Source organism: Chrysoperla carnea, chromosome 2 (genome assembly GCF_905475395.1).
Source record: "Chrysoperla carnea chromosome 2, inChrCarn1.1, whole genome shotgun sequence".
In the NCBI taxonomy this organism is placed as follows: Eukaryota; Metazoa; Arthropoda; class Insecta; order Neuroptera; family Chrysopidae; genus Chrysoperla; species Chrysoperla carnea.
In genome coordinates this window covers 44778836-44797831 of record NC_058338.1, presented here as the reverse complement: position 1 = coordinate 44797831, position 18996 = coordinate 44778836, and the positions used below count along the sequence as shown (strand labels likewise).

The 18996-nt window shown below is 31.1% G+C and overlaps 1 protein-coding gene and 1 pseudogene across 1 annotated transcript; one reads left to right on the top strand and one right to left on the bottom strand.

Annotated features, from left to right (window-relative positions):
- Positions 1 to 8862: 8862 nt before the first annotated feature.
- On the top strand, positions 8863 to 9043 carry LOC123294334 (annotated as a pseudogene).
- A 5085-nt stretch (positions 9044 to 14128) lies between these two features.
- Positions 14129 to 18353, bottom strand: LOC123294061 (glycerol kinase-like). Its single transcript, XM_044875129.1, has 8 exons — positions 18066 to 18353; positions 17734 to 17992; positions 17459 to 17673; positions 15718 to 15930; positions 15424 to 15634; positions 14846 to 15346; positions 14689 to 14781; positions 14129 to 14267 (listed from the first exon to the last, which is right to left on the bottom strand). The coding sequence occupies exons 1-8, from the start codon at positions 18135 to 18137 to the stop codon at positions 14170 to 14172; spliced, it is 1662 nt and encodes a 553-aa protein (XP_044731064.1). The 5' UTR covers positions 18138 to 18353; the 3' UTR covers positions 14129 to 14169.
- Positions 18354 to 18996: the final 643 nt, after the last annotated feature.

Here is an 18996-nt window from a genome sequence, read left to right as displayed (position 1 = left end):
TAAAATTCAATGAAATTAATTCGATAGCAGTAGATTTTTTCTTTCCCAAATCATTCAAAATCTTTCAAAAATTTTATATCATAATTTTTTTATTTGTCAATTAACAAGTCTCATGAATGTAAAAATATTCACTGTACTTATTACTCAAATAAGTAAAGATTGTTCAATTTTTGGTTTTGAAAATATTTTGGAGTGCAAAAAAATAATTAATATAAATAATAATAATAATAATAATGGGGTTTAACGTCTGTTCCTAAGAAATATACGTTTATAACAGAGACTATCTACATCATTATTTTGATTCTTATTTATTTTGGGTATATTTGAAAAAATTCGATTATTATTATTATTATTATTATTTTTTTTTTTTTTATTCATTTCCGCTTTCTCGTTCCATCTTTCCATTCCCCAAAGGTTAAAAATAAATAAAAACAATCTTTGAATCTGGTTGTATTTCTTGCCAATATTTGAGCTTAATCGGTGCACAACTTGTTTAGTTTTGGAGCACATCCCTTTCAACCCGTATTTCAACCGCTTACTCTACTATATTATGCATGTATTATACATAAAAACCTTTATCTTGAATCACTCTATCAATAAGAAAAATCGCATCAAAATCCGTTGCGTAATTTAAAGATCTAAGCATACATAGGGATTAGGGACGGATAGGCGGAAGCAACTTTGATTTATAATGTATTGATTTATTGCCGATAATTAAAACAAAATTAAAGACAAATATTGGCTATTGAGATTCCCGCTATAATCCATACGTAGGCAAGTATTAAACAATTTTCGGCAAAAAAATCAGAAAATTTCGATGTTTTTGCCATCTTATGCTTATTATAGAGAAAATGGAACAAACTGCAAATTACTTCATTTAGATAAAAAAAAGTGATTAACATCATTTTCATAATTTAAATCGACTTTTTAATGATCTGGTTATGCGTGTGAGCAAATAAACGTTATTTCAAAACTTTTTATCAAAGACGTCGATTTTGTATTTAAAAATTACAAAAAAAAAACATAAGGTGTACAATTTTAGGGTATTAAATTCCTATCCTAAAATTTGTAATAAAACTCAACACTCTTGAAAATACTCAAAATTACTAATAACATTATTAACTAGGTAAAATAATTAATTTAAAAAATAAAAATGTCATAGAAATATTCAATCGATATTTTTCCTGTACCATTTTCTTTATTTCCGTTAAAACACCGTTTAATGATATGATTTATAAGAGGTGAAGTAAACACCGATATCATATTTTATTATCGGCGTTCAAAGCGGATATCAATATTATTAGATATTATTAGTACTTACATAGGTATAGGAATATAGAGAGACTATGTAAATTTTTTATATATTTATCAAGCAATCCTTGGTTCTCAGGTACACAAACAAGCTTGATTTTTGAAACATATTAAACTAATTCACTCATGTATCTGTTTCATAAAACACCTTGCAAAGCTATCAATTGCAAAACACTATTTGAATGCTTAATTAATCCTATACCCTATACCTTTTAGTAATTTTTTCATACGAAGGTAGCTAATTTCGAACATGAAGTTTTTTAATTCAATGTGAGTTACTGCAGCGACATCAAAATTTGCTTTTTGTTTCGAAAATTTCACTCCCTATTTCCTTAGAAATGAAAACATTTTCAAGCTGCTATTGCTTTTAATATGCGTGGGCGGTATGAATTTATTCGATTTTGAGTGAGATGTGGGTATATTACTAAAGGTCGTTAACCCATAGTGAAATTTTTTTCCCATTTTAGCTTAAAAAACAGCAACAATTCTAAATAATTATAATATAATATTTTTGTCCCAAAAAATAGTCCTTAAAATATATAGGTACACGCATTACTTCCCCGGCTAAACAACCTGGATAAATATATAACAAGCTCAGACCCTTGACAAAAAGTTTTTGCAAGTATTAAGCTTTAAAAAGAAATTAATTATCTACCTTTTTTTGAATTCACGCTTTAGAACATTTTTTTTACATGATTTTTGTCAAGTCACTTAAAACCAACACAGTAAAATCAGTTCGAAAAACACATTTTTCTCAAAAATTTTGCACTGTGTCACAATCACAAAAGAGTTTTTTAATTGTAGATTTCGGTTTTAACGAAATAATTCACAACACTCTTACTCTACATAACATAAACGAATTCAAATGTTTGGGCGTTTAAAATATTTATCTTAATATTGTAGTTGAAGTTAATCTTTGTGTAAACAACATATAATTAATTTCTTCGCAGATTTAAATTTTTTTCTACATATGTTTTAAATTTATATTATTTTTGTTCAAACGCATTATTGTTTCTTTTTAATCGTTAGCTAATTATTGGCGTTAAATGAAACCAATCACATTTAGTATATATATACCACACGTATATTAGAAATGTTATGTATTATTGTAATAATTTTAAATAAAAACGGGTACCCGATTCTGGTCGTCGGTTTATTCTTGCATGCGTCGTATTTTCAACAACCTCTAATAACTAGACCGTTCCTACTATACGTATGTGTGATATATGTTACATGCATATCTATCTCGCTGTGAAAGAGGAAATATTGATTAATTTTAGAGAGTAAAAAGTCTGCCAAGAATAGGTACCTATTAAAAGATTCAACGTATATATGTTAAACATGTGTATACGTTTGAAATGAACAACTAGTGATATCTGATGGGATGCTGATGAACTGTTTTTATCTGGACCAAATAGATTTCGTATATGTATGTTCTATGTTGCGATGCTTCAATGTGTGTCATTCGCATTTACTTACTTACTAGATTTTATACGTGGTTGTGCTCAAGAAAATTTGTTTATCATTTTTTTTCTTATGCAAATAAACCTAACCCAAGATGATTTTACTCCAAAGATTTCGGATAGAATTCCAAATAGCAGGACGAAACGCGCATAGTTTCATCGTGTACATCTACATCCGTCCATTTGCTCGGTTCTGATGAAATTGATATCCTAAAATAATAATGAGCGGGGCTTATACATGGTTTCTAATTATTAATGCACTTAATTAAGGACTTAGGTTAGGTTATATTGGCTGTCCACGAAGGACACACTTAGGCTATAGAGCTCATTGTGATACTATATATGTGTTTTACCACCTTTTAAAGGATGATAATTTCATGTCATCAGCTACTCAATTATTTTCAGAGGCTGAGAGCACCTCCTTCATGCATATACCATGCACTACACCAGTCTATTACAACTATTAATTAAATGAATTTATGTTGTGATGGCGGAAATAGAAACCCGCTACCCTAGGCAAACCGCGAACGGAATTGGTTACTCCTTAACCAACTGACCTACTAGGGTTGACAACAAGTTCTAATAATATCAATAAATATTTTGGAGTTTTTATGGTATCACTTTGTGTCAAAAAAAGTGAAAGAAGAAAAAAATTTCAGTTAAAAAAGTTCTCGGAAGTGTTGTGAACATGATCTTAGCCTTGCTTTTGGTCTTGCAGTTTTGGAACATGTCTTGCTACCGCAGGTATTGCACTGTTGTCCATCCCTACAACCACCCCGAAAATGACTTAAAAATACGCGAATAAATGAAACAACAATCAATTGAAAGAGAAAAATCAGCTTCTTCATAAAACCCATCCAGAATTTTAAATCAGAATTAAAAGGAATTATTAAATTCCAATTCATTCCAATTGATTTTTTTGACATTCATACTTTTATAGATACTAAATTTTTTCTAACCAGGGTGCAGTATTATTGTTATATATTTGTAATAATTAATTAACTTAATTAATTAATTAAATATATAATATTGTTTGAGTTTCATTGAATGTTGTCTCCGAAGGTTTTATAGTTTTATATTTACATAATTTATGTATATTTTTCAATTGGGTGAAAATGATCCCTCCAAGGAAAAACGTAGGTATATTTTAAATGTTATTTGGCATGCTATTTTGAAAAAAATATGTATATTTAAAAAAAATTATTAATATTTCTTGAAAAGAGTCATTTTATCCAAGTTTTACTAACCTTGTAAAAATAAGTGGGTAAAATTATCCCATTGAATAAATGATTAGTTTCAACACAAAATTCAATAGTAAAATCATCATCAACGACTCGCTACATAACTCAATATAATGCGTATCACGCAACTCTTAACGGCATATTCGTATTCATCGCTCAAAAACTAATCTTAAATAAATTATTAAAATGTATAATAATATTTTTTTTATTATAAGTCAACAGCTATCGGAGTATAATAAATGGCTTGAATAGATAACTTAGAACAAAGAGGGATATTTTCACTTCGATGGATCATTTTTCTGGAATAGTTTTCTTGTTCTTATAAGTTTTCGCCCAATGTTTTCATTATTTACGGCACCACTGTCTGAAAACTCATATTAATAAAATAAAGAAAAGTATAGTATTTCCTAACGTGGTGCTCAATTCGCGATTCGGTACGCAACGAATACATAATTTTTCACTCCAAATTGTACCGAAATTCCAAAGAATTGTATCTCTGTAAAAAATTATCGAATATGGAGTTTAAATGGTCCATTCGAAAGCAGTGGGCTTTTTTTTGAATGCATCACCTTTTTTATCAAACTTTTGTCGAATTTACACACTTAATCGTAAAATTCTTAATATTCTGGAAATTAGGGCATATTGTTCCCTAGCGTCGACACTTTCAAATGAATGTACATTCTAGCTTTTTATTTAAATTTTAAACCCACAACAATTATACCGAGACTTCGGCTGAGAAATGTTATTTCTTATTTTTTTATGAAGTTTGGAAGCGTACAAAAACTCTAAAAGTTATTTTACAATGAAAATAAACAACTATTCAAAGATATCGCGCTTAACATAGTATTTATTATTCCTAATTAAATTTAATAACCTTCCTTTCCGAGTAAAACATATAACTTATATATTTTTTTGTAATCCCGTTTTAATTTCTTTTATTTTGATCTCCTATTCGATAGGTTTGGTTAATCTTTTTTAAATTAACTTATTACTATTTCTTGCCAAAAATCCGTCATTTTTTTTCAAACACCTAAGGAATAAAATCCTCGGAGGATCAAACATTCCAGGAATACACAGGAATATCTCTCCATTGAAATCATAAATTATAGTTTAAAATTTTTTTAATTCATAACTTTATAAAATACAATTTTATTTAAATTTTACTATTGTAGATAATCACTGTTATAGATAAAATAGTAAGAGTGCATGTTTTTATTTACTCCGGCCGCCGGTTTTCGTGGCCGATTAAGTTCCACGAAAACGGCATATCGTTTTCGGCGTCTTTTTTCTGCTGAATCCTCAAATCAAGGTCGTTTTTTCGAAATATGGTGCAGTAACATTTTATAAGAAATTTAATTATTTATAACGCTACCAATCATGCTAAGCAATGATTTTTTTTGTTTACCTGAAAACAAATTCTTACCCCCTAAAAAATTTTTCAAAAATATTAATTACAATAAAAGTTCAATAATCGGGATAATAACAATCGGGAGAAAACTGGGAAAATGTTATTTTTTGTGGATTATTTCTTGGGTTCTAATGACAATAGGTAACTCTACGATGTCTCATTTTCAAGCTAAAGGAAATTTCCAAGTCTAAACATTTAATTTAATTATGCCATAATATACCCCAATACTGTTTGAAAGGAAGTTACACTGGTTAGAAATAATGAAATTTACGAAAAAATTACATATAATTTGCTTAAACGTTTTTTACGTATAATTTAAAATAAAATACCAATAAATGTTTCAAACAAAAGTTGTTTGTTGTTTTATAAAGAACATTTTTTATATTTGAATTTTTGTTCTAACAGTTTGCAAGATGGGTTTTACGGACTCAAGACCCAGTTGACCTATGTTGCTCATTTACGAACTCAACCTCAGTTTTTTACGTCCTGAGTAAGCTGTAAAAATTTTGCTTGATATCTCTGTTCGTTTTAAGTGATTGTATTGACGGACGGATAGGCGAGCTGACAGAGGAATAGCCAGCTGGAAAGGGACTAAAAAGGTGATTTTATGAACACCTATACTAAATCAATATTTTTAAGCGTTACAAACTTTGAACTAAACTTAGTATAAATCCTTGATAAATGCATGATATAAAATACTAGACATTATAATTTTATTATTATAATATTAAACTTAGGCAGAAGTAATTTATTCAATCGACTATATGAAAAATACTATTGGCTACGTATAAAAAATTAAATTTGACAAGTAATATCTGATAGCTAAACTAAACGGTAGAATTGCCTCTTCAATTGCACCATCCACCTTAAAATACATTTTTCAAAGCAAAATATCACACAACTTAATGTATAGCCTATAAAAAGTATTAAACCAGGAACTTGTAATGAATCCATAGACAACGGTTTTACTGGGTCCAAAGTAACACCTTTTGATGTCAAAGCAAAATAGTCCATCAGCCATTTGGAAGGTAATCCTGATGCATGCACATAATACAGTTTCTTATTTAAAATATGCAACAAAGGGTGGCCTTTTTGAACATAAAAAGTATTTAAAAATGAAAAAATGTTTAGTGCTGGTACAGTGTATATTCGTTGTTTATGCGTTATCGGATCTTGGGTCTTCTTTTGTATATCTACAAATGTTAAATATGATGATACTACAGTGATATTTCGATAGACTGCCGCCCTCATCATATCACCACGTAAAGTGTAATTAGTTATCTGCAATTTCTTGAAATATCCATCTTCAATGTAACTTACTAAGTTACCATATACGGATACAGTTAAACCTGATTCATTGATATCTTTATATGAGCTGATTTGTTTTTCATGTACAGAGGTCGTTAAAAAGCTGCTTATTTGCCCTTGATATAGTACTGATATAATTAATCCATAGTAGACCCAAACAACGAATACTAATCGAAGGGACCATACTTTTGGTTCTCTACCAGCCGAAATACCTAAAACATAATTAAATTTAAATTTGGGGCCACTCTAGTAGCCTTCTGGTTCTGAAAATCAGTGATCTGTATTCTTGTACAAAACAAAAATTCCGAAATTTGTCATCCCTAAAATTCAAATAAATTCAAGAATCTAAATTGCTATTAAAGAAATCCGAAGAACTAGGTCCGATCCGATGTCAGAACAAGATGTCCTCCATCACACTGTACAATTTTTGCTTTTTTGCAAGTTATTCTTTAAATGGTTAAATACAAAACGAGCAATTAGCCATTATAGACTAAAATGACCCACCGTGTATATCAGACTTACAGAAAGCACGATCAGTAATTAAATACAAAGCAAAATGTGATTGTTTTTGTCAGACATTGATTTATTAAAACTCATTTTTTAGCTTCCTACAACCACTTTTTATTAAAAATATAATAAATAATATTTTTACAATTGTTGACGATCGTTTTAGTCTGTATGACCATTATCAAAACAATGTAGGTAACTAACTCATTTCAAATTTACGGTCGCATTTATACTAAAATTATTGATAAACAAAAATTTTGTTTTCGAAAAAAATTATGTCTCAAATCAATCAATATAAAAAATTTGTTTGTCTGAATAATAAAATTAATTAAGAAATAAAAGTCTAGTCAATAAATTCAAATTGGAGAAATATAGAAATAAATACTGGTCGTAATGTGCCAGAAGCATTTTTCAGCACATAAAAAATTACAAAAGTTATAAACAATTAAAGATGAAAAAAAGGTATTTCGTTTTTCGACAATATTTCCTAAAATATTAATATTTATGAAATTTTCTAAGAAAAGATTTTTAAAGAGAAAACTCCCACTCTAGGAAGTCGATCTCCATTTTTTTTTTAAATCTTAATTTAAAGCTGAAAATAGGTCTTTTTGCGTCATTTTTAGATTATTGTAATATCCCATGTAGGAACCGCCATAGTTGAACGACGGGGCCTAGCCTGGTCCAGTACTGGGGAGCCCAGCTTTGGCGCCCCGATATTGGCCCATGCTTCAGCCAAGATGAAATAATTAGCCTTGGCCGACCCAACGATTGCCCGATCCTGGGACAAGGCTGGGTTGCCCAGCCTTGGCCGATCCAATGATTATCCAAGCCTGGGCCAACATTGGTTTGCCATAGAACGGCCAACGCAAGGGGGCCCAGTCTTGGGCCAAGACTAGGCATCCTAGCCTTGGCCAATCCAATGATTATCCAAGCCGGGGCCAACATTGGTTTGCCATAGAACGGCCAACGCAAGGGAGCCCAGTCTTGGGCCAAGACTAGGCATCCTAGCCTTGGCCAATCCAATGATTATCCAAGCCTGGGCCAACATTGGTTTGCCATAGAACAGCCAACGCAAGGGAGCCCAGTCTTGGGCCAAGACTAGGCATCCTAGCCTTGGCCAATCCAATGATTATCCAAGCCAGGGCCAACATTGGTTTGCCATAGAACGGCCAACGCAAGGGAGCCCAGTCTTGGGCCAAGACTAGGCATCCTAGCCTTGGCCAATCCAATGATTATCCAAGCCTGGGCCAACATTGGTTTGCCATAGAACAGCCAACGCAAGGGAGCCCAGTCTTGGGCCAAGACTAGGCATCCTGGCCTTGGCCAATCCAATGATTATCCAAGCCAGGGCCAACATTGGTTTGCCATAGAACGGCCAACGCAAGGGAGCCCAGTCTTGGGCCTATACTAGGCATCCTAGCCTTGGCCAATCCAATGATTATCCAAGCCTGGGCCAACATTGGTTTGCCATATTTATATATCCAAAGCAAGGGATATATAACTTCCTCCTTCTCTGTCTTTTAGTCACTATCCTTTTTACAAAATAATATTTATTTTTAAAACCTCTCACCAATAAGATGTTCTAGTAAGGTGTATATAAACATATTTTTACCGGTACAATGTTATCGCTTCTCGGCTCAATGAGCTAAGATCTGTTCTTGTCAGCTTAATATCTGTTACGTCTCGCATTGCGAGACCAGTATATTAAACTATTATTTGGAACATGGTAGTTTGTTAGGAGCTTGCTCCTCTTCTACCGCGGGTTGACTCAGTGTTGCAGTACAGCTGGGATTGTCCCTGTCAAATAAATCACAAAATAGGATTCTTCATAAAATAATCTTAAAACTTAACTATGGCCCAGTCCTGTCAACTAGGCATTGGCCAGATTTAAAACTTAACTGTGGCCCAGCCCTGCCAACCAAGCATGCGCCAGACCTAAAACTTAACTATGGCCCAGCCCTGCCAACCAGGCATGGGCCAGACTTAAAACTTAACTATGGCCCAGCCCTGCCAACCAGGCGTGGGCCAGTCGGGGTAACCAGTCTTGGGCCAGCATTATCATTCCAGACTTTACCCAAGTCTGGGCCAAGTCTGGCTTACAAGTCTGGCCCAGAGTTCTACATAGTTGGACCAAGCCTGGGCCAAGCCTGGGCCCGCCGTACTTTCCTACATGGGATTGTCAAAAACGAGTATTTCACGCTAAATATTGAAAATTTGAAAAAAATATGGTGTATTCTGAGCACTATAAAGAATTTATTGTCGTTGGAAATTCATCTGAAAGTTAATTTTTCAACAAGATAGACACATTTGCTTATATTCAGAAAACTCTCTGGAATTTGCATTTTCAGTGTACGCCAACTAAAAAAATGTTATTATAATTGGCGTAAAATTTTTTGGCTTCATGGAGTCCTTCTTATATATATTCTTAACAAAATCGCGTCGAAAGAGTTTAAAAAATTTTAATACTTTTATGGCACACATTTTTATGGCACTCTTTTAGTAGTTTATTAGCACTATAGAATCTATTTGAGACACTTTTCAAAAATGGATGTAATGCCCTATTGCTACGAGTACTAAAAGAGTATGATTAAATTATTGATAAGGAATCATAATATACATAAGAATATTTTGCTTTAAGGTTTCTTTCTCTATTCGATTAATTTCATGGTATGGCATTTTAAAATAGTATCAACAAAACTCACCAATATTTAAAGAAAACAAATCGAAAAAACATTCGATTTTGTGCGTTTGATAAAATTTATGCTCATAAATAGCCAATATAATAAAAATAGTTGTTATAAATACCAAAAACAAATTATTAGCCATCCATAGTTGTATGGAAAACGCTTTGGCATATAAAATCCATTTGGGTACCTCCTTTGGTATTGGAAATATCCATATTAATTGATCGGGTACTGAGTACGTTGAATAATCCACCAAATTTCTCCGGGCAAGAGTAAATGCAGTTGGTCCAACCGCGGTAAAATGTCGTAAGCCTCTCATATCTTTCATTAATGTTGGCATTCCTAAAGTGTGGGCGAACTCAATTAAGTACACACTTTTAGTTGGCAACAGAGTAAATTTTAAATGCATTGAATGAAAAATCATTTCAATCATATTGAATGTAATTCCAGTACCCTTATTATCAGAAATTCGTACAGAATATGGTGACGATTCAATATTTATTAAATCAATGTGACATTTTGTAAATTCATTTAAAAAATTTGGTATGACGTCACATGTATCTAACTTGGTTAGTACGACAATTTCACCACAAGTATCACTGTTATTGTAATATGGGTACGATGTATAAATATTTTGACCATAAATTAATAAAATATTGATAATTAGTAATTGCCAACATTTCTGTATTAATATTTGGATTTCCTCGATTGGTGGTGGTTGTAAGAATAAAAAAACAAACAATGCTCTGGTATTCCAAGAACATGCCTTTGTTGAATATTCCAATAAAATTTGTTGTAATTCATTTACTGTATGATCAATAAAAATGTATTGGTCAATTTTTGGACATATTTCTATATCAGATAAATTCGAATAATAATTAAATTGTTGCATGACAATATTACAGTTTCTATTTATTTTAGTATAAATATTAGTTTCAATAAATTTATCATTAATATATATAATTTTTGGCTTCAATTCGTTAATGATTTGTAAAACGCATGTAATTTCTTGAGGCATTATTGTTGTAATATTTGTGTAATTTAATAAACAATTACAATAACTGCAGACTGATATAAAAATAATACATAATATAAAAACATATTTCAATTGATAAATTTTATATATTATATCCATGTTTTAACAAAATCATGAAATATGAACTTCACAGTTCGTATTTTATCACTTTATGCTTAAGTATCAATAGATTAGATAGAATTCAGAATAAGTATGTATCCTGATCGACATGGAAAATTTGTCATCATTAGAGTCGATTGATAAAATTGTTAGAATTGCTTGTTTTATTTTATAAAGTATCTGGATGCTCGAGCTTTGCTCGTTGCATTCTAATATCATGAAAATCGCTGGAGCCGTTTCCGAGATAAAACGATGTTTTCTAAAAATGAATACTAGCTAGATCGTTTGTTCGCCCCCGAAAGACCTTTAATACTAAATTTCATGAAAATCGTTGCAAATGTTTTCGAGACTATTGTTTCCGAGATAAAACAACATTTTTTAAAAATAAAATCAAGCTAGATCGATTTTTCCAGCCAAAATCCCCCTGCAAACTAAATATAATGAAAATTTTCAGATTGATTAGATTATAACTGTCTTTTAATTTGGGAGTTTAAAATCTTAGTTTAAAATCGCAGCCGTAGCTAAGAAAAATTCAATTTTAAGGATAAACAGAAAATTGTTTAAGTTCTTTGGCTTATATTTTGATAAAAGACGTGTGTAACCGGTTTTCAAATTGGTGAGTAATCAACTTTTTTTTTTTTTGGAAAATTTTAAATTTAACAATAAATATTAATAAAAAACTGCAAAATCAATTTAAAATCGTGTCTCGAAAAAGCTCAATTTTCAAATTGTTTCCGTTTCATGTGAAAATAACTTTTTTGCTTAAGATCATTTGTTAACAAATCTGGAAATTTTGTTACTTAAACAATCGAAAATCTTCGAAAAATTTCAACATCCGAATCCTGGTTTATTCCGACCGCTTTATCATATACTGAACAGTATAATTAGCAACGAGTAACATACACAATAAGAGTAATTTAGATTAGATAATTTATACTGATGATGACTACTTGGCAGTCGAAATACATTATCGTTGTCAGATTGCTCGTTTTAGTGAATTTCCTCTGAGAGGAAAATGAGTTATAGTCAGTATACCTACCTACCATGGTGAATTTTATAAAAATTTCTTCGCGTGTGCATCGATGTTATAAATCCCTTTTGTTAAAATTTATTATTTTTCTGTTGATTTTTAATGGGTCTAATTTAATGTTATTAAAATTACTTTTTATTGGTATTTCGTTTTATTTACCGCTCTTTCTACCTACAGTCGATGGTATTATTGTTTTCCGTTTTTAAATTGTTTACCTAAATATTTATAATGGAATTATAATCATTATAATTTATCATGTAATCTTGTAAGTTTTAATAGTTTAATAAACTTTAATATTATATTGGCGGCAATCTAGTTATACAATTATAATAATTATGGATCTGAATATCTGACTGTCATTAAAATAGGAAAAAAGGAAAACTTTTTTAGTCATTAAAGCGAAATAAACGGTTTCAACAGGTAAAGAAAGATTCTTAAAGGTTTTCAATCAAGATTGTCCCAACTTAAAAATTGAATTAACATACTTCGTAACATACATACAGTAGATCATCAGTTTCACTTCGGATCATACCTTTCTTGTTAAAAGCCATAAAGAGTATAAAAAAGTCAAACTCTGCCTACCTTTGGATTAAATGACGCACCTGGTATATAATACAATACTACAAAAACTTGTGTAGGCATAATACAATAACATGATTTATAGTTTGTATAAATATAAAGTATTTTTTATACATAATTGCATATCAATGATTTATTATTACCAAATGTATGTACTATGTACATACCACTAATGTACTCAGCTTTTCATTTTTTTAAATTCATACTTATTAAAAAAAATTAATAAGTTTACTAAGCTCTTTGGTTTTTTTTTTTTATTTACACAGATAATATTAAAAGAATGCTTTCAGTTTACTGGAGCCTTTAGTTCTTTCATTTTCAGAGGATTGTTGATTGATAATGAACGGTGGACGGAAAATAGCAAAAGTAATTAATAATAATCCCGAAAATTTCAAACGATAGAGAAATGTCCGACTAAACGCTAGAGAAATTTGGCTCTGGAAAATAACGTTACGCATTGTCGTTTTAAAAACACTGGAAGCACTCTACGAATCCAAAATAAAGTGTTATGTAAATAATATAAGAGAGATTCATATCGCAGGAGCTGCGTTAGCTAAGCGCATATCCTCAGAGATTGAAAAAATAATACATTTTTCTTAAAATCGAATATTATATATATAGCCTTTTTAGTTTTCCAAGAATTTTTATTTCGAAAACTATCACCTAGAGAAAAATCACATGAGTACTTTTTTGCTTAAAACTCATCAAAAATACAAAAATATTTTGTATTTTGAAAAAATTCAAAATTTCGTACTTAGCACACCCCCGCCCTCCCCTTGCTTTTCTATCGATTTTTATCCTTAACGAACTTGACCTTTCAAATACCAAAACCCTCCTTGAGATCAAATTTTATTCCAATCGGCCTTAAATGGCACTATCACACGATAGTGCAATCAATTTTTTTCGGGGGGTTATTATTTCCAACCCAAAATTTCCTGAATACATAGAAAGTTCTTTTAACGCCAAAAGCTAATGCTTGTGTACAAAAATCGGTTGCATAATTCCCAAGGCTAGGCATCAAACTTCTATGCTTGCAGAAAAATATCAGAGTATAACTTAATAAAAATTAAAAATTTATGACTATACTGACTACAAGGGATTAATAATTACATAATTTACTTTATTCAAGAGAAAATTGTACAGGGGGGAAACAACAGATATGACTTTGCGTTTCCTTTTTTCTACACTTAAATTACGTTTCAAATAAGCAATATTAGCTCGATGGAAGACATAAAGACGAATTCGCTGAAGAAAATCAAGACAATACTGGAATAACTGAAAAAAGGCCGGATCATTGGATTTTTCGTCAGAAGTTCATTTGTACTTTTCAAATGGAGCCTATTTCGATAAATTAAAGTTTTCATTGATACAAAAAAAATTTAATTTTGAAAATAATAATTTTATTTAAAATATTCTTACTTTCATACTCAACAAACTTAATAAAATTGACAGTTCTTATTTAAAATAAATAAAAATGAATAATAACTAATTAAAATTCGTTATTTACTTCTTGTATAAACTATATGACACCAGCAGTAACATAAGACTAGTTGAAATATAAATACTCCCTGGTAATGATGCACTAACTTTCCTCAGTCGTTCTAAAAATTAAATTGAAAAAAAAATTTAGGGAACAAAAATTAAGAGTTTTTTATTTCTGGCTTCTTAATTAATGCGTTGGGACTTGTAAGTAGACCGTCTGCTAAATGAGCTATTTGCCCGAGGACGCCTTGTGCATCCCGGTACGCGTAATTAAATTGTAAGTGGACAAATTTTCATTTATTACGGCACAAATTTAAATTTGAGTATCTGCGCAATTGAAACACAACCTAAACCATAGTAATTTAAAAATTTAACCACAATAAGGCTTAATTATGGGTTCTTGTTCAGAAAATTGACTTCAGAATAATCTCACCACTTGGCAGACGTCCACCTAACAATTTCTCTGCCGCCAGGGCAACCCACGAGTCTCCGCGGTTACGTCCTCTAGCTATAAATAAATAAAAATATTAAAAATCATACTTTCATCTTCGTCATCTGGCGGTTCATCGCTTTCAGTCCAATCTAAACTACGTGCAATTGCCATTTTCCATCGAGAGTATCGAATATCGCGAGCTAAAAATTGAAGAAAATATTCTTATAAAAATTTTGGTTTGGCCAATTTATCTGTATAACTTACAATCATCTGAAATTGAAGGTTCAAATGTGTCACTGATAACGGGAATATTTGTATCGATGTCCCAAACATTTATACCTTCGGCATTTCCCGCTGCCATAGCGGCACCTAACGCACTGGATTCAGCCATCAATGGACGTACTACCGGGATACCACATAAATCAGCTTGTAATTGCATTAAAAGACTATTTGCTGTCATTCCACCATCTACTAATAGTTTCGTTAAAGGGTAACCACAATCTAAGGTCATCGCTTCTAAAATATCACGAATTTGAAAACATACTGCTTCAAGAGTGGCACGTATTATATGTCCTGGTTTAGTTTCTTCTGTTAATCCGCACACTACACTTCGGGCATCTTTTCGCCAATAAGGTGCATATAAACCAGAAAAGGCTGGTACAAAATACACTTCACCTGTGCATGAAACAGATTCAGCCATTGCTTTTGAATCTTGGACGTCTTTAATTATTTGCAAATTATCACGTAACCAATTCATTGCCGCTCCTAAAATCCAAATTTGTGATGAAAATGTATTCCATGACACAACTAAAAATGTATTCGATGACCATTGAAGTTTTTACCTGCAATTGCAACAGATCCTTCTAATGCGTAAGCTGGTGCGGCATCTTTTCCCAATTTATAAGCGACAGTAGTTAAGAGTCCATGCATTGATTGTATGGCAGCAGTTCCTGTATTATACAATAAGAAACAACCAGTTCCATAAGTACTTTTTGCCTGACCCATATGAAAACACATTTGGCCTACCAACGCCGATTGCTGATCACCTAAGCACTACTCAAGAATGTAGAAGTATTAATTATTTAGAAAAAAGTTAATGAATAATTTAGAAAATAGTAGTATTTTAAAAAATTTACCCCGGATATTGGTAGACCTTGTAAACATGTTTCAGTTAAGTACCCATAAATTTCTGAACAACTACGAATTTCTGGCAAGATATCAATAGGAATATCAAAAAATGAGCATAATTGTGGATCCCACTTTAATGTCTCAATATTCATGAGCATTGTTCGTGAAGCGTTTGTTACATCAGTCATATAGAGGCCACCATTAACGCCACCTGTTAAGTTCTTTGAAAAAAAAAAATATCATTATGAAATTACGAAAGTTAATTACATGATATTAAGCGAATAGCTAGTTAATAAAACATAGTACATGAGTAAAGCAAATTATATTATTTAAACTATTAAGACCATATATGATTAATTTAAAACAATCGTGTTCATAAAAAATGGTGAGTAAATTGAATTATTCAGAATTCTTAAATTTGCATGTCGCTTTGTTTGACTATCCTTTTGTAGTAAACGATTTTTTGGAAAGATATAAGATTGGAGTGGCATATGCTATACAAATTTATAATTTATGGCAAACCAAAGCGTACCAAAAATACATCATGAATTCATACTGATGATGACTACTTGGTAGTCGAAATACGTATTTATATAATAAAGTATACTCAGTGTCACAATAAATGTACGGATTACATATAATACTATATGTAATCCGTGCATTTTTTGTGACACTGAATATACGTTTTAGTGATTATTGAAAGCGACTTTGAATCGATTATGTGGCAAACTGTTCAATTTGTGGCTTAAATTTCTATTTTTGCCCCAATTTCCTAGATCAGTTTTTTGTATTTTTAAAATACGTATTTTCGACTACCAAGTACTCATCATCAGTAAGAATTAGCTAGTGATTACTCTTATTAAGAATGTTACTCTTTGCTAATTTGGTGGCGGACTGCACAATGATACTTTCGTGTATTTACAACTTATACTGTTCACAGTATCTGTCAAATTGTAGTATCAGTGGCGCTAGCCAATCAACTTCCATCAGTTGACTAGTGCTTGGCCAATGAGCGTAATATTTGTGCGCAAGCCTATTTATTCGAGTATTTTTTGACGTTTAAAATAATAAATTACAAATCAAACCTAAATAAAAAAACTATAAATAAATCATAATAAATAATCCTTTATTTTTACAACGTATTAACAATATTTAGAAATTCAACCTTGATTTTGCAATTTTTATTAGATCCGAATTTGGAATAGCTCCTTTGTCTAAGTTCATTGTTTCATTACCCAGCTTTTGAATGAAGATGCTTTCATAAACGTCTAATTCGCAAGGATTGATTTCAGGAGCTTAAGGTTTTATTTGTCAATTTTGTGGTCGTTTTCGATAACGTAAGCGGTTACACATGATTTTTCAATTTTTCCATATTTTAATGTGGCAAACTTCAATTTGTGGCTTGCTTATGATAGACTAAAACATTTTTAATTTGGGAAAAAACCTTTTTTTGTTCGAAACTAAATTTTTTAATTGCAAAATGTTGAAAATCAATTTTTTTTAAATTATCGTCTATTAGAATCACAGAAAAAAAGAAGTTTCAAGCTCGCCATAACTAAGCCACGTACACAATTTCAAAAGTATGTTAATCAGTAAAAACTATCACGAAAAATTTCCTCTAATTAATGACACCGTAATTTCCCCTCCCCACAAATGAGGTGAGGTCGTTATCTTGCATAGTTACTAAATGAAAAGCTTTCTTACAAACTTTTATCCCATCATAAGTTCAGTTATTGAAAGTATTCATACCCAAATTAACCATGTATCAACTGTTCCAAACATACATCGTTTTTCTTTCACAGCTTTTTGTACTTCTGGAACATTATCCAATAGCCATCGTAATTTCAAGGCGCTAAAATACGTGCTAATTGGCAGTCCACAAAGTGGTTTTAAGTAATTTTTGCGTTTCTTTTTCTTGGCTAGTAGTTTATCAACGGTCGATGCTGTTCTAACATCCATCCAAACTATAAACAAAAATATCGATTTTCTATAATTTGCATTATTTCGATTAAAATAGAATTAACCTATAGCATTATGAAGTGGTTTTCCTGTTTGAGAATCCCAAACAATTGTAGTTTCTCGTTGATTTGTAAGACCAATCGTTACAATATCACTTGCATCAATATCAAGTTTCCTTAAATTATCTACTGTACAATGAATACATTGTATCACATTTTGTAAAATTTCTTCGGGATCTTGTTCGACCCATCCTTCTTTTGGACAGTATGTTGGTACGGGAATTTGGTGGTAAGTCAACACTTCAGAGGTTTTAGCAGCAAAAACCTATGATGATAAATAAAAATTAAAGTTGAATGGTTTTAAATTTGAAAGTTTAATCGAATTAAAAAATTGTTACCAAAAATCGAGCGCTCGATGTTCCTTCATCAATTGCACCAACAAGAGGTCCGTATCTTCCGGTGACTGGCATATTTTTTACTTTGAAACTTAAAAATTCATTACATTATTTAATTATAACTAAATCATCACTACAAAAAGGCCATTACAGTTAACATTGAGATCATGTTGATTTGAAGGAATTTAATCATCAAAGTCGATTTTCAATGTTCTTCATGTAAATCTTTACTGAATACCGGTTTCTTTCGATTCTATACATGGAACTGTCAAATAATGCACGTAAAAACTGAGCATGACGCAACACTTAATACACAAACCAACTATAACTATTTTATATACAAACTATATTTATCTACAGTAGGTGGCTGTTTTGTATATATGCGTATAGATGACGGTAGTTACCTTGAGTCGAGTGTCTTACTCAACTAAAAATATTTATTTAGTAAAAATTAAAAAATACTTTTTAAAGTACAGCTTTTATGGACATAAAAGTAAAAAATAAATTTTTCCTTAAGTCACTTATAAATAATTACTTATATGTAAAAGTTTGACGCGCTCAGGCTATGAGGACAGCATTAAACTTTACATTTTTAAGAATCCTCTTAAATATTCATTAGTGGAAACAAATTTTATAAAGAAAAGCGTGTTTTTTTCTATATTTGGGTATAGATGTTCATTAAATCACCTAATTAGTCCGTTTATCTATCCCTCTGCCCGTTCGTCATCAAATATGAAAAGAGATATCAAGCTGAAAGTTTTATAACGTGCTCAGGAGTTAAAAAGAGGATTTGAGATCGTAAATGAGCAACATAATTGTACTTGTAAGTCGTTAGAGATAGAACAAATTTCAACTACTAGTGGTATTGCGAAAGATTCTAGAAAAACGTAGAAAAGGTCTAGAAAATACTTTTCGGAATTTTTAAAAAACAAAA